General features: G+C 39.2%; 1 protein-coding gene across 12 annotated transcripts in view; it reads left to right on the top strand.

Moving 5' to 3' along the window:
* The window catches only part of klhl13 (kelch-like family member 13), a 182,973-nt gene that overhangs the window by 130,262 nt on the left and 36,810 nt on the right, over positions 1-15,901 (top strand). For all 12 annotated transcript variants that reach the window (XM_069893676.1, XM_069893679.1, XM_069893677.1 and 9 more), the window contains one exon: positions 4,431-4,572. In XM_069893676.1, the coding sequence (XP_069749777.1) occupies positions 4,431-4,572 (142 nt within the window). The remainder of the gene's footprint in view (positions 1-4,430; positions 4,573-15,901) is intronic.

The following is a 15,901-nucleotide window of genomic DNA, read 5'->3' as shown; positions in this document are numbered from 1 at the left end:
CAGAATGGAGGACCATCGCCTTCCCAAGATCGTATTATATGGCGAGCTCTCCACTGGCCACCGTGACAGAGGTGCACCAAAGAAAAGGTACAAGGACTGCCTAAAGAAATCTCTTGGTGCCTGCCACATTGACCACCGCCAGTGGGCTGATAACGCCTCAAACCGTGCATCTTGGCGCCTCACAGTTTGGCGGGCAGCAGCCTCCTTTGAAGAAGACCGCAGAGCCCACCTCACTGACAAAAGGCAAAGGAGGAAAAACCCAACACCCAACCCCAACCAACCAATTTTCCCTTGCAACCGCCGCAATCGTGTCTGCCTGTCCCGCATCGGACTGGTCAGCCACAAACGAGCCTGCAGCTGACGTGGACTTTTTACCCCCTCCATAAATCTTCGTCCGCGAAGCCAAGCCAAAGAATCTCCAGTTATATTGTACTTATCTCTCATTTGTTCAAAGGATAAGAATCTACTTCCTGAAAAACAATTTTCTATTCTTTTAATCCCTTTTTTTTCCCATTTTCTAAAGGCAAGGTTGTCTATTGTAAAAGGGAGTAGCTTATTTTGCGTCAATATTAGTTTTGGTATTTGGTAATTTATTTTATTTCTTTCTACATGAATCTTCTTCCATATATTGAGGAGATGGTGTAATACTGGAGAAGTTCTATGTTGTACCAATTTTTCGTCCCATTTATATAATATGTGTTCAGGTATCTTTTCCCCTATTTTATCTAATTCTAGTCTCGTCCAGTCTGGTTTTTCCCTTGTTTGATAAAAATCTGATAGGCACCTTAATTGTGCGGCTCTATAATAATTTTTGAAGTTTGGCAATTGTAAGCCTCCTTGTTTATACCATTCTGTTAATTTATCTAGTGCTATCCTCGGTTTCCCCCCTCTCCATAAAAATCTCCTTATTATTTTCTTTAACTCTTTGAAGAATTTTTCTGTCAGTTGTATTGGCAATGCCTGAAATAAGTATAGTATCCTTGGAAAAATGTTCATTTTAATACAGTTTATCCTTCCTATCAGTGTTAGTGGTAGCTCTTTCCAATGCTCTAAATCGTCCTGTAATTTTTTCATTAGTGGATTGTAATTGAGTTTATATAATTGGCCTAGATTTTTGTTTATTTGCACACCTAGGTATCTTATTGCCTGCGTTTGCCATCTGAATGGGGATTCCTCCTTAAATTTTGAGAAATCCGCGTTATTCATAGGCATTGCTTCACTTTTATTTACGTTTATCTTGTATCCCGACACTTCTCCATATTCCTTCAATTTCTTATATAGTTCTTTTATTGATAGTTCTGGTTCTGTTAAGTACACTATCACATCATCCGCAAACAGACTGATTTTATATTCCCTGTCTTTTATTTTTATTCCTTTTATATTATTATCTCTTCTTATCGATTCTGCTAGTGGTTCTATAGCTAGCGCAAACAATAATGGTGATAGTGGGCATCCCTGCTGCGTTGACCTGCTTAAGTTAAATTGCTTTGATACATGTCCATTTACTGTCACTTTCGCTAACGGTCCCTTATATAATGCTTTAATCCAATTAATATACTTCTCCGGTAAACTGAATTTTTGCAATACTTTGAACAAGTAATTCCATTCTACTCTGTCGAAGGCCTTCTCTGCGTCTAAAGCAACTGCTACTGCCGGTGCTTTATTTCCTTCTACTGCATGAATTAAGTTAATAAATTTACAAATATTGTCTGTTGTGCGTCTTTTTTTGATAAATCCAGTTTTGAAGTGCGCTGCTTGAAACGGATACGGTTCAAGGGTATCAGGAAAATTGTGGTCTGAAGTACGCTGCTTGAAATGGATACGGTTCAAGGGAATCCGGAAAATTGATGGGAATGTGTGGAGTAAGAGTGAGTTAGGGTAGGATTAGTGTAAGAATGGGTACTTGATGACTGTCATAGACTTAATGTGCTAAATTGCCTGTTTTCTGCCTTTACCTCTCAATGACTATGTAAAAGAACCATGGGAAAGAGCTGGGAAAGTAAATTAATTGGATGGCTTCCAATATATAGTAGTCGCCTCTTATCAGCAGGAGATATGTTCCAAGACTCCCAGCAGATGCCTGAAACTGCAGAGAGTTCTGAATCCTATGTATATTATGTTTTTTCGTGTACATACAGACATACCTATGTACAGATGAGATTAAATTCAATTTTATTGTCATTGATCAAGTAAAATACAAAGCCAATGAAATACAAATTAGCATCCAACCAGGAGTTTAAAAAAAAGTACTATATAAAAATACAATTAACTATGTGAGAATAAAAACAAGCGCATACATCAAGCAACAATTATAAAAGTACTGACAGTACAATGTGAGTGCTCTCAGTGCTGTGATTTAGAGTTCAACAGGGTCAGAGCCTTGAGGGGGAAAAAGCTCTTCTTGAGACTGCTGGTTTGAGAGCGAAGGCTCCTGTAGCACCAATCGGATGGGAGAAGATTAAAAAGTCCATAGTTAGGGTGAGGTGCATCCTTGATGATACTCTTCGCCTTACCCAGATGCATTCCTGATGGATGTTCTCAATGGTGGGCAATTGGATGTCGAGAATCTGCTGGGCAGTTTTCACCACCCACTGAAGTGCTTTACAGTCTGATATAAGACAATTGCCATACCGCACTGAGATTCCACAGGTAAGTATGCTCTCAATGGTACAGCAGTAAAAATTCATCAATATCCTGGGACAGAGGTGTACTTTCTTCATGGTCCACAGAAAACAAAGTCGCTGCTGCGCCGTTTTGATCAGGGCAACCACCATGCTGTCATCTGCAAACTTGATTATGGTATTAGAACCATGGACAGGAACACAGTTATAGGTGAAAAGGAAATACAGGAGAGGGTACAATTCACAGTGTTCAAGGTGAGAATGGAAGGGAAGAAATTGCCTCACTTAACAGATTGGAATCTTAGTCAGAAAGTACAAGATCCCATTACAGAGAGATGAGCTGATACCAAGCTGACAAAGTTTTCCAAACAGTTTGGAGGGTATCACAGTATTGAATGCTGAACTAAAGTGGGTCAAGGCAGTGAAATGCTGGAGAAATGGCATCCTCAGTCGACCTTGTTGGTACAGTAGGTAAATTGATGAGAGTCCAACATGATGGGCAGAGCTTTGAATGTGATAAAACCAATCTCTCAAAGCACTTTGCATGATGGGGCTGAGTGCAGCTGGACAGAAGTCATTCAAACTCATGGTGGTGGGATGCTTCAGCACTGACACGATGGTGGCAATCTTGAAACTCATGGGAACAACAGCCTGGGCCAGGGTCAGATTGAAAATGTCCGTGAAGACCTCAGCACAGACTTTAAGCACACAGCCAGGTAGGTATACCATACAGCGTGGATACACTGGACAAAGGGATCATTCACGCCCTGAGTGGATGGCACAAGATTTCATCATGCTACTCAGAATGGCGCACAATTTAAAATGTATGAATTGTTTATTTCTGGAATTTTCCATTCCACAGTTGATTGGGTGGGGGGGGGGGGGGTCACTGAAACTGTAGATAAGGGGGGACCACTGTACTAGTTTTTCAGAGATTCTGCAAATGCTAGTGAAATTGGTTAACTCGTCATTCATATCTTCAGCTATTTATAATTGAATATAAAATTACACCATTATTTTTTGTATGTTCATTTAAACAACTCAGATTCATTGTCAGTTTTTGGGTGAGGCTGGTTTATTGTTCTTTTATACTGGAGAGTCATTTCCTTTGTTCAGGAAGTAGTAAATCTAACCTTTCCAAATAATACCATTGATTGAGCAAAAATGTCCAATTTTCTAATTTGGCAAGTTATTTAACTGCATTTGGAAATCTTGTTAATTCAAAACTTATGGTGTTCAAGCTTTCCCTGTAAGGGAAGCTTTCAAACCTCTCTAAGTTCTCAAAACTGAAAGAAGGTAAGTCTGTGTCTGGCAGATTGCAATGACCTCATAAACAGTAAACAGGTATAAAACCTTAGTTTACACATCTCTGAACTGAATTCATTGTTTATCAGAGAGAAGTTAAAAATGAGTTCAATTTTATAAGATTTTATTTTCCTTTTCAGTCCTTTTGAGCTGGATAAATTCTCTATTCAGCAGTTTTCTTTATGGCTAATTACCTAAAGTCTTTTGGTACAAATCATCTGTCTTGCCTTTATTCTCAACACATCATTCCAGCTACTGTGAACATTATTTTGCAATAATTGGAAAAAGACTTGCTTAATGTACATACTTTATGATTTACACATAATGCAGTAACCTTTTTGAGCTGAATCATGGAAAAGTGTAAATGATGAGTTGTTGAAATAGTGGTTAGATTGTTTTACTGCTATCTGTAGTATGGAGGAATTTAATTCAATCCCATTGAATTATTTTCTGCATTTTATCTATCTATCTATATATATATATATATGTGTGTATTTTTTTTAGATCTTTAGTTGAAGAGGAAGATCCTCACCTGAAAGTGTCCTTGGCAAGTGGCGACATGGGTGTGACAACCCATTTGCAGTCTTCAAAGACGGGCAATACTCGCTTCTTCACCAGCAATACCCATAGTTCTGCAGTATTACAGGTATGCCATTTAATCCTAATTTTTTTATCAGTGACAAATTAATATTTATTACTTTGTATTTCTGCTTAACGGAATCAAAAATTGGAAAACTCTCTATTCCTGGATACTCAGACTATCCCATTTTCATTAAGCTAATAGGTAATCAGATAAATAAAATTATTTCCAATGTGTTTATGAAATACTCTGTCAACCTTTTTAAGCTCCCTGAAATTATTATAACGTCAATGTTTGCTTCTGGTGCTTTGAGGCTGCAGTCTATCACTTTCCATGTAACTGGGCCATGCTTGACTTGATCTTTGTGTTTCTGAGGTAATTATGGCAATTCTGCTTACATCAACTAATTTCTTCATTTCATTTTGTGTTCTAAATGAGAAGTACAACTGGGATGACCTAGCACATGGGAATATCTGTAATTTAGAGGGAAAGCAACAACTGTCTTCACATTTGCAGAGACTTTTATTAAAGTCATAAATAATACTGTATAGGTGTGACATTAAATTTGCAAACTGGACAGTATGTTGATACACATTTTAAAACTTGTCAGTTGGTAATAGATGGAACTGAAGCACACTGTGTTTGTGAAATCATATTCCCAATTTAATCACGATGTGGAACAGATCATTTTTGGTCGTCATGGATCAAAATGCACAATGTCAAGGTGAATTTCTATTTAAAGTAATGATGCTTAATATTGCCTCAATAAAATTCCCCAAACCTACTGTACATTGATGGGATGTATTATTTCAGTGATGGAACTGGTGGAAGTTGTTGACCAAGAATATGGTTAGAGCCTATTTTCAATTCTGCCCTGTTGCTCTATTTTTCAGTTGAAGGCTGGAGGTATTTCTGACCTATCAGCCACATTATAACTAAATCACTCTGCCAGTCAAATAATTTGAATTTTAATGTTCCATCAAGCAGTGGATAAGCTGCAAGGCAAGGTTAAAACTTTTATAGCATGTGTTGGAAATTGCTTCTTTTGGTCCAAGGTTCACCTCAATTTAACTTAATTCAGGAATTGAATGGGCACAGTGCCAGAGCAAGATCAGATTGGAATTTTGTATAATTTTAAATTACCACTGCCAAAAATGGTGATGACACCAAAACAATTGCATGTCATCATCTCCATAATGGCTTTTCTTTTCTCCTTAAGCTAATTTTGAATCTTGTGGATCTGTCCAATGCCGAGGCTGAGCATACATGCAAGTCAGTAAGATGGTGGCGCTGCTGGAGCTGCTGTAGACGCAGCGCTGCTGCTGGTGCAGACCCATGGGGAGCGAGGGACCGGAGATGCAGCACTCCCTCAGGTTCTAGCCACCCGGTTGACTGCTGTCGGCTCTGGTGGTTTTAGTTGAAATCACACGACCATGGGTCTGCGCCCAAGATGGCGGTGCCTATTAATTGACAACAGCCATGGGGGGCTGCAGATTCTGAGGAAGCGGAGGACTGAAGCAGGGCAACAGAGGACGGGAAGATCACACACTGTCTGAGAAGGAGAAGCGGAGGAGACAACCCGAGGGGAAGGTGACCACGGCGGCAGACCAATGATAGGGCTCTGTGGCTGAGGGACCAGTGCATGAGGCAGGCTGCTGGTGACTCAAGGTGAGGAATCCATAGAAGCTGTTGGCTGCTGGAGACTGCTGTAGGGAGACGCGCCAGGCTGTGGACTGTTAGAGACTGACTCAAGCTAACTGGAAGGGTACCAGGTATCGGAACTGGGATGCGGTGAGGTGCTGAAGGATTCCTGACCATGTTGGAGGTTTGGACCTGGAGCTCAGGTTGCCAATGGTATGGACTGGACTCTGTGTGACTGATGGGACTGCAGAAGTGCTGGAGATAAATCTACAGACACTCGATTACTCTGGGGATCTCCCTTTTGCTTTTCTCTCTCTCTCTGACTGTAAGAGGTGCTTAGGCAATTCGTGCCGGTGGCGAATCTGTCTGCCTTGCAGTGGGCAAAAGAAATTTCATGTAATAGGACACTGTTTTATTACTATAATAATAATTGAATCTTGAATCAACATGTAGAGAGAGAGAGGGAAATAGATAGTGAGTGAATACATATATGGGAAGTGACCTGCAAGTTCACCCACCAACATTCATGCTTGCCTCCTGCAGCCATTGAATCAATATCTTGTTTTAAAAAAAAATTGTCGTCTGCTTCCCTACACCTCTATTAACAAAACACACCTTGAGTTCTCAGATATTACTTAGTGCACTCTAGAGGTTAAAAACTCATATATATTCTACTCATGACAATATTAAACTGCAGAGCAGGCAAATAAATTTTATGGCTGAGTCACAACTAGGTCTAACAGCGAACGACTTGGACCATCAAGAAACTCAAGTACTATCCCAACACAAAATTTACAAATCACTCAACCATCATTGCTTGGGAACTCTGATAGTTCATTATCAAAGTTCAAGAATTTCAAAATTTAGATTTATTTTTAGACGCCATACATGGCATTATATACAGGTACTCGCCGACTTGCAACCTGTGCAACTTACATCCATCCATGTGTATGACTTAATTTAAAAAAATATATATAAAATTTATGCAGTTTATGTTGTATTGATGAACTATAACAAGTAAGAGCCAAAATGCGCATACTTACCTTGTTAGTTGGGATCCCAGGGTCCTAAGGCTGGGCACAGCCATCTTGATTCCTTTGTGCATGCACAAGTTTTTGGTTGACACTTGAGCAGTGAGTTTGCATATTGGAGTTCAGTTGGCATGTTTTTAAAAATATTTTATTTATGAATTTTAAACCACAATAATAGTTGTTACATTCAATTCCAGAAATTATTTAAAAAATTTATATATCATCCCACCCTCCAACCTCCCAACCCCAAAAAAAGATTTTAAAAAAAGAAGAAAGAAAAACTGCAGAATGCCAAGAAAATAAATCATTTATACAATAAAGTCTATTGGAGGTTACCAAGAAGTGAGGTCTTCAGAGAGCCTATTAAACATTCAAACCAAAATTTTTAAAATATGAGTGCCATATTTTTTTTTAAAACATGATATTTATCTCGCAGATTATAAGTAATCATCTCTAATGGTATACAGCTGCAAAGTTCTGCTTGCCATCTTTCCATACCTCAATCTATTTCTGACTTCCATGATATTGCTATTCATTTCTGAGAAACTGCTAAAGCAATTAACACAAATTAAGTTTTTGATCGACAATTAATTTTAATTTTGGCCTTGTAGCCTCAATGTTACTCAACAAAAATAACATCAGATCTTGTGTGAATTTGACCCCTGTGATTCATTCCAAAAAATGACCTACCCCTCATCAAAAATGTCTAATTTTAGGACATTTGCCAAGTTGAACGCAAAAAATATATCTGATATGTCAGGATTTAATCTATTTAATTTTTGTGGAGTCAAATATAATTGATGTAAAAAAAAATTATTTTGAACAAACTTCGGTTGGTATATGTGTTAAGCGTACAAATTCAATATCATCAGGGTACTTAAATCTTGCCAACCGAACTCCAGTATGCAAACTCACTGTGCATGCTCTAACCAAAGAGTTGCACATGTGCCAACCGAAGACTCACATATGTGCACAGTAATCAAAATCCTGCACCCAGCCTACGGACCCCAGGACGTTGGCTAATAATGTAAGTTTGGACTAGAATGTGCAAAAATTTTCCATGGTTGATGAACACATTCAGGAAGCTTTAAGTTGTTATTGTCAAATCTACGATGAAAAAAATTATTTGATTAAAAGTTTGTTTAAGACTTCGGAACTCCACACGCGGGGGCAAAATTCTGACTTACAGCCATTTCAAGATATGATTGATCCTTCAGTCCTAATTATGGTCATAAGTTGGGGAGTACCTTTAATAATCCTGAGAGTCTTTTCCCACAGACTAGGCAGAATTTCTACTTATCGGTCGGGCGATCAAATGTACTCGAGAAAAGATACATGTACAAAAGAGAGAAATGTAGACAAAAAGGAAGTGCAAGCAAACAGTGTATTACAGAAAATAAATATTCAATAATAAATAATGTCCTTAAATGAGACTCTGCTTGGGTTTGTTATTGAGTCTGATGGTGAAAGGTAGCAACTGTTCCTGAACATGGTGGTAGGATTCTTGTGGCTTGACCTCATTCTTCATGGCAGCAGTGAGAAAATGCTGCTGCTCTGTGATGGCAGCATTCCATGTAGATTTTCTCGACGATGAGAAAATGCCTGTGATATAACATAATCCACAATCTCCTGAGTCATTATACAATAGAAAAGTCAATTTAGGAGTATGGCTTCCTGTACCCTCACTGGTCATGTCTGAAGTATCTTTGATGACTGCCTTGGAGCTCGAGCTCCCTACCCAATAGGATCATTGAAGAAATACCTCTGAAAATAGCCTTTCACTGACAGTAGCAGGAATACTCCTTTTGGGCAGCACCAATAGCATCCATGGTATTTAATATGCCATGTATCAGTTAAGACAAGGGATCTTTCTAGAATGCTGTCTGAAGAAAAAGTGGTGTCTGGAAATTTTCATGTGGCATTTCCTTTCTCTGTGCAACGCTGTCTTTTTCCAATGCAACACTTTTGAACATTATTGTTTTCCACAGTGGAATGCTACAGTGTTTTTTTTTCTGTCTGAAGGACAATTAAATAGTGCACTTCCTAAAGCAAAAGAATTCCAGGAATACTCTTTAACATGTGGCAGGTGCAAAGATTGAAAGCAGTCCACATGAAATGACTGTTTTGAGCATTGGTTTGAGAAATTGGATTTGCATTGTTCTTGATCGGAACAGTTGGTTGTTCCATGTTTCAGCATTTTATGCAGCAATTTAGTTGAAAGAGGCATTTGTGCATTTTGTTCAAGCTTTCTGTGAGCTGTTGCAGAACACCAATGATTAAAAGATGATTTTGAATGCACTTCTGTTTAGTGCTACTGTCAGTGAAAGGCTATTTTCTTCAATGATCCTATTGGGTAGGGAGCTCGAGCTCCAAGGCTGTCATCAAAGACACTTCAGAGATGACCAGCTAGGGTACAGGAAGCCATACTCCTAAATTGACTTTTCTATTGTACGATGACTCAGGAGATTGTGGATTATGTTATTTTATATTGTATAATATTTTATATTGTATATTATATTTTATGTTTTAAAAGGAGATCAATTATGGCAGGTTTTTTTAGTGTAGGTCACATACAAACACTTCAAAACAGATCTCATTTAAAATGCCAGAGCTCTGCTCAAGCCAGACAGTCCAGGCTCCAGGTGCCTTTGCAAAAGCTTTGAAGAATGCCCATAAGGACTTCACAAGTAGGTGTTAATTGGACATGCTGTGGAGTAATTAATTATTGTTTTGGAAAGCAACAGATGAACAAGGTCAGAAGATTACGTTCAGTGCCACAGGCTGTCTGAATGCCGTTGGCTGTTCTAAGATGGTCATGTGGTTTTTCTCAGAGAGAGAGAAAGAGAGAATTCAGTTCTACAGTTCAATAGTTCAGCAGTAGCAGTGTGGTCTGGAATATGATGACAAGCTGGCAAGCTTGTGGAAAAACCATATTTTGAAGACTTGTTATGAGTTTGTGGTTCAGCTTGGTCAAACCCTTGTGGTTCCTACAAGAGGACATGGCTGGCTGTATAATGTTTCTCTTGAAAGAAGGGAAACAGAAGAGGAACTCTGTGATGACCTGAAAGAAAGAGGTTATCATCTGGAAAACCCTGATAGGTAAGCTTCTTCAGCAAGACACTGAAGTGGCTGATCGGAAGGGATAAGTTGTGGGTGTCAATGAGCAACAAATGTCTCTCTGAAAACCGTCAAGAACCTTCCTGCATCAAAGCCTAGTGAAATTCATAAATGTTAAATTCTGTGCACAGTATAAGAATTGCCTGCAACCAGTGAACTTGGAGGAGTGAGATCTCAAAAGAACTTTTCTGAACTTATATACACATTACATACACGTGGGCTTAGAATTAGAATTAGAAGGTTAAGTAAGTTAATAGTAATAAGTTTGATCCTGTTTTCGTGTTTAGAGATAATTAAAAGTAACTTTTCCATTTGTCTTGGAGAATTTCTATTACTGCTAGGTTTTTGGGACCTCTGGGCCCATAACAAGGTCATTAATGACATTATGACCTCTGGGGACACAGGGGTACTTGGTTTCCTTTGCCATCAAGGTCAAGCCTCCTAATTCTTTTAACTGGTAGCCGATCTCTTGTCATAAAGGACAGTTTTCCACTTACTGGAGCATCAGGAAAACCACTGTTGTTCTCTGCTCAAGAACAGAAGATATTGGAAGCTACTTCATAGTTCAGGTGGTGACTTGCATTTGAGCCTCCCGACACAACCTGGTGTTCTTCATGAATTGTAAAGGATGTTGCTCCTTGATCGTATACAAAGTAATTGATGATGAGAAGAATTTTATTTTCCAATCAATGCCTTTTATATTTTGGCATTCTTTACTGCCTTCCGTCTTTCAAAAACCATACATCCTGAAAACTGGATCATATGAAGTCAGGGCTATCTCCTTGTACCTTGGTTTCACATTTACCTTTGTGCATTTGAGTGCTGCTATAATGAAACCCATGGGACCACCAAGAATTAGCTGAAGGAAATGATCTATTGGCCTTAATCACAATAGGTTTGGAGTGCAGGAATATTTTCCTCAATTAAACAGGTTCCTGCACATGAACTGTGTTCAGTTTGACCTCCATACTGAAGAAAGAAAGTACGTGCCATAAAGGAAATAATTCTTGAGGAGTTTCTATTGTAAACCATGGCAGTATTGGGTTCCAACTATAGTGCAGTTTGGATGGGAAAGGGATCTGTACTGAACTAAGCTTCTCTCAAATTTTTTTGAGGTTAGTTTGTAATGGTTCATCATATGCAATAACCACATGTTCTCCTTTTGTTTTATCGCTTGATTGACCTTGGAAAACAGTGGATTTATCCTTTGTAAGCATTTAGTTCTATTAAGGATTCCCACAGGTTTCAAATGTATTCAATAAGAATCATTTCTGGCATCTTCAGTGACTGATGTCAACTCTTGTAAATTCCATGGCATCAATATAATTGGCCATAATGAATTTTGTAAAAATTTTCTGAGCTTTTTTGAATTACAGCCAATTCTCAGCATTCTGTTCATTTGCTTGACTCAGTAATTGGGAAAGATTTAGAGGAACTAGAATCAATGAGGTCATTGGGGCTGAGGGACTCAAAACTAAATATATTGAGGCATTCACACTACTGTCAATCTGGTAACTCATTTCAAACCTTGGTTTGAGGTATTCGTCCTATGGCTGTGGGTCGGAAAGGCCTATGTTTACTGCTTTTTAAAATGTGAATGTGTGACTGTTTAATGTCCACGTGTCATTTTTCCCCTGTCAGTGATCAGTTTTTCAAAGGTTAAGGCAGGGCAAAACTAGTGATGGGAGCATCAGACAAATACAATGCAAATAATGAAGCAACAATCATCAATGTCTCTGGAGACTGTCTACACCCTTGCAAGTTAACGTTCTGGCCATAGGCAGGTTTTGGAGGCACTAATGATCATCATATGGGGAAGGAGAAAAAGATATAAATTAGGAGGGAAATCCAATACATCCAATATACATTGAGATCATTCATCTCTCTCTGTATGTATTGGCTTGAGATTCAGTGGCATGGCTTTGAGTTCTTAGAATGACATTATCAGAGGTTGAGCACACCTAATAGGTCATCAAAAGCGAGATATCATACTGACCAATTCAAGAGAAGTCCTCAGTGATGATTCAGGCAGGTGCTAATCAATGAATTATTAATTTCTAATGACGCGCAAGGATGTCTCTTCACCTCTCAAGTCAATGCTAGATCTTAGCCCAATCTGATTACTTCCCCATAACATCTCTCACACGTGCCCATGAAAACTCCTGCTTTTTTTCACCAGCCACCCACACTTGGGAAGTGATCAGTAGCCAATTAACCCCCCCCCCTCACCCCCCCAGCCTTCATATCTTTGGGATTGGGAGGAACCTGGAACAATAGAACATAGAACACTGCAGCCCAGTACAAGGCCTTCACCCTCGATATTGTGACAACCCATATATTCCTTAAAAAAATTACTAAACCCACTATCCCATAACTGTCTATTTTTCTTTCATCCATATGCCTGTCTAAGAGTCTCTTAAATGTCCCTAATGTTTCAGCCTCCACCACCATCACTGGCAAGGCATTTCAGACACCTAAACTTTTTGCATTAAAAACATTCCCCTGATGTCTCCCCTAAACTTCCTTCCCTTCACTTTGTACATGTGTTCTATGATGTTTGCTATTCCTGCTTTGGGAAACAGGGGTGCTGGCTGTTCACTCAATTTATGCCTCTCATAGTCTTGTAGTCCTCAATCAAGTCTCCTCTCATCTTTTTATGATCCAAAAAGAAAAGTCCCAGCTCTGCTAACCTTGCCTCATAAGACTTGTTTTCCAATCCAGGTAACATCCTGGTAAATCCCTCTGCACCTTCCACATCCTTCTATAATAAGGTAACCAGAACTGACCTAAGTGTGGTCTTACCAAAGATTTGTAGAGTTGCAACATGACTTCTTGCTCCTGAACTCCTCCTATTAATGAAGCCCAACATCCCATGAGCCTTCTTAACTATCCTATCAACCTGTGCAGTGACCTTGAGGGGTGTATGGTTCATGTCATCTGCAAACTTACTGACCCATCCTTCCGCCTCTTCATCCAGATCATTTATAAAAAATCACAAGTGCAAGGGTCCCAGAACCACTAGTCACAGACCTCCAGGCAGAATACTTTCCTTCCACTACTACCCTCTGCTTTCTACCTGCAAGCCAATTTTTTTTTATCTATACAGCTAAGATTTTGCTGATCTCATGACTTTCTGGATGAGTCTCTCTCATGGGGGACCTTGTCAAATGCCATGCTAAAATCCACGTACACCACATCTACTGCTCTACCCTCATCAATTTCTTTTGTTACCTCCTCAAAGAACTCAATTAGGTTTGTGAGGTTTGTGCAGCCAAAGAGGACTCAAAGATCATAGCTACTGCCCCAGCTATCTCTTCTCTCACTTCCCACAGCAATCTGGGATGTATCACATCTGGCCCCAGGGACTTATCAATCTTTATGTTATTAAGAAGATCCAACACTTCCTCTTCCTTAATCTCCACATTGTCCAAAACACAGATCTGATTTATTTTGACCTCACCCTGATCAATGTTTTTTTTTCTCTTGTGAATACTAAAGCAAAATATTCATTTAGGACATCCAGCCTCCATTATCCTTTAGCGGCCCCATGTTCATTCTTGTCATCCTTCTGTTCTTCACATACACATAGAACACCTTGGGGTTCTCCTTAATCCTAAACGCCAAGGCCTTCTTGTGCCCCCTTCGACCTCTCCTAAGTCTTTTCTTAAGCTCCTTCCTGGCTATCATATACTTCTCACAAGCTCTTCCTGTTTCCTATTTCCTGTATCTAACATCTGCTTCCTTTTTCCTCTTGACTAGTTGCCTCACCTGTTTTGTCAGCCACAGTTCCCTTTTCCTATCATTTTTTCTTTGTCCCAGTGAGACAAACCTATTCTGAACCCAGAACAATTGGCCCCTAAACTTCCTCCATGTTACTTCTGTGCTTTCATCCTTGAACATCTGTTTCCAATTTACTCTTGAAAGTTCCTGCCTCATCCCTTCATAATTATCTCTTCCCAGTGAAGCAGTTTCCCATCTTGTCTATTTTTATCCTTTTCCATAGGTATGCTGAAGCTAAGCGAGTTGTGGTCACTCACCAAAATACTCCCCCACTGAGAGGTCAGCAACCTGACCAGGTTCATTATCCAGAACTATATCCAGTATGGCCTCTCCTCTCATCTAAGGGAAATCCACACAGCCAGAGAGCAAATGTGCAAACTCCACACAAAAAGCCCTGATGCCACTGGACTCAGAATTTTCCTCCTGCAAAATTTGCTTTATAATGGCTTCCCCATGCAGAGTGGAATACATTTGGGCTTCCTGCACTGGATTTAACTGCTTCAAATTCAATTAAGTACCATGGACTATGGGACCTTCTACTATGGGTGCATTCATTGGTCTCATGATGGTCATTTTAACCTCGGAACGGGACAGAAGATAATCTGGCATCTTTATAGCCATGGTCAAACTGCCTACTCCAAATGGAATGAAGGATGGATAAGATATCCAAAGCAAGATGTCCCACTGAAGTTGATCTGGCTGGATAATTGAGACCAGAGAAATCGCTCAAACTGTGCCATCAAGACACCTGTATTCTGATTTTTTCCAGCAGCCATCATTTGATGCAGAATGCACAGATTGAGGATAATTTTTGACTGCCTACAGACCCACCTACATATCCCTTTTATATTGGGCCAGACTTGATGGGCTGAATAGCCTATTTCTGCTCATGTCTTGTGTTCTTTCTGTGATCCATGGAGAAGATTTTTTTTGACCATGAAGACTCACTGCCAGTGACTTGTGCAGAATGAATGGTGTCTTCATTTGGGCAGTGACTCTGACCTGAAGCTTCTCCTTATAGATCACTGTTTCTAAACCAGACTTTTAAATTGGATTGCCAGCAACCAAAGTATCATCATTGATTTGGGTTTCATCATTTGATGTGCATTTTGACTTCAAATGGTTTCAACATGATGCCTTATGGCTACAGTGAACCAGTTCTTTCTGGCGATAGGAGAGAATTTGCTCCATAGGATAGGAGAAGCAATTTGCATTTCCTTAACACTGGGCTTGTTAGAGATATCTACAGCATAACATTTGATAACACTAGAAAAATGTACATATTCTTAATGTACAGGAGTGAAAAGAGCTCTAATTACTTATTTCCAATGATTTTACAGGGCCATCTATTGTGTTTATAAGGAACACTGTTTACTTTTATGGTCAAAATACACAAAAGATCATTTATTTTCCCTGTCAAAGTTGTTGGTTGTAAGGATCCTTATAAAATTGATGTATACTCTAAAAAGGGAAAACACTGTAGAATACATCAATCCAACTTTCATGAATATCCTATTGTATCTATTTTAGATCCTTAGTAATTAAGTTTTTAAAATGTGTGAGCAAGTCATAAATGTAAATGAACCTTGGCACCCTCATTCCTGTCCTTTATGAATGCCTTCCATTTTGATTCAATTGCCCAAGCAGTTGAGGTGAAGTGTGTTCATCAAGGAAAAGTTGAATGAAATTTTTCCCTGATAAAAGCAACTTTTGATAGCATCATCCCACTGAGGGCTTTGATTTTTTGGCTGCTTGACATTGAGATAGAACTGAGGTCATTGCCTCAAATTCATTGACAGGTGTTTATATTCTGAAGTCAGGCAGAA

The sequence above is a fragment of the Narcine bancroftii genome, chromosome 8 (genome assembly GCF_036971445.1).
Source record: "Narcine bancroftii isolate sNarBan1 chromosome 8, sNarBan1.hap1, whole genome shotgun sequence".
Lineage (NCBI taxonomy): Eukaryota > Metazoa > Chordata > Chondrichthyes > Torpediniformes > Narcinidae > Narcine > Narcine bancroftii.
The sequence above is the reverse complement of the archived record's forward strand: the minus strand, read 5'-3'. Positions and strand labels throughout refer to the sequence as shown.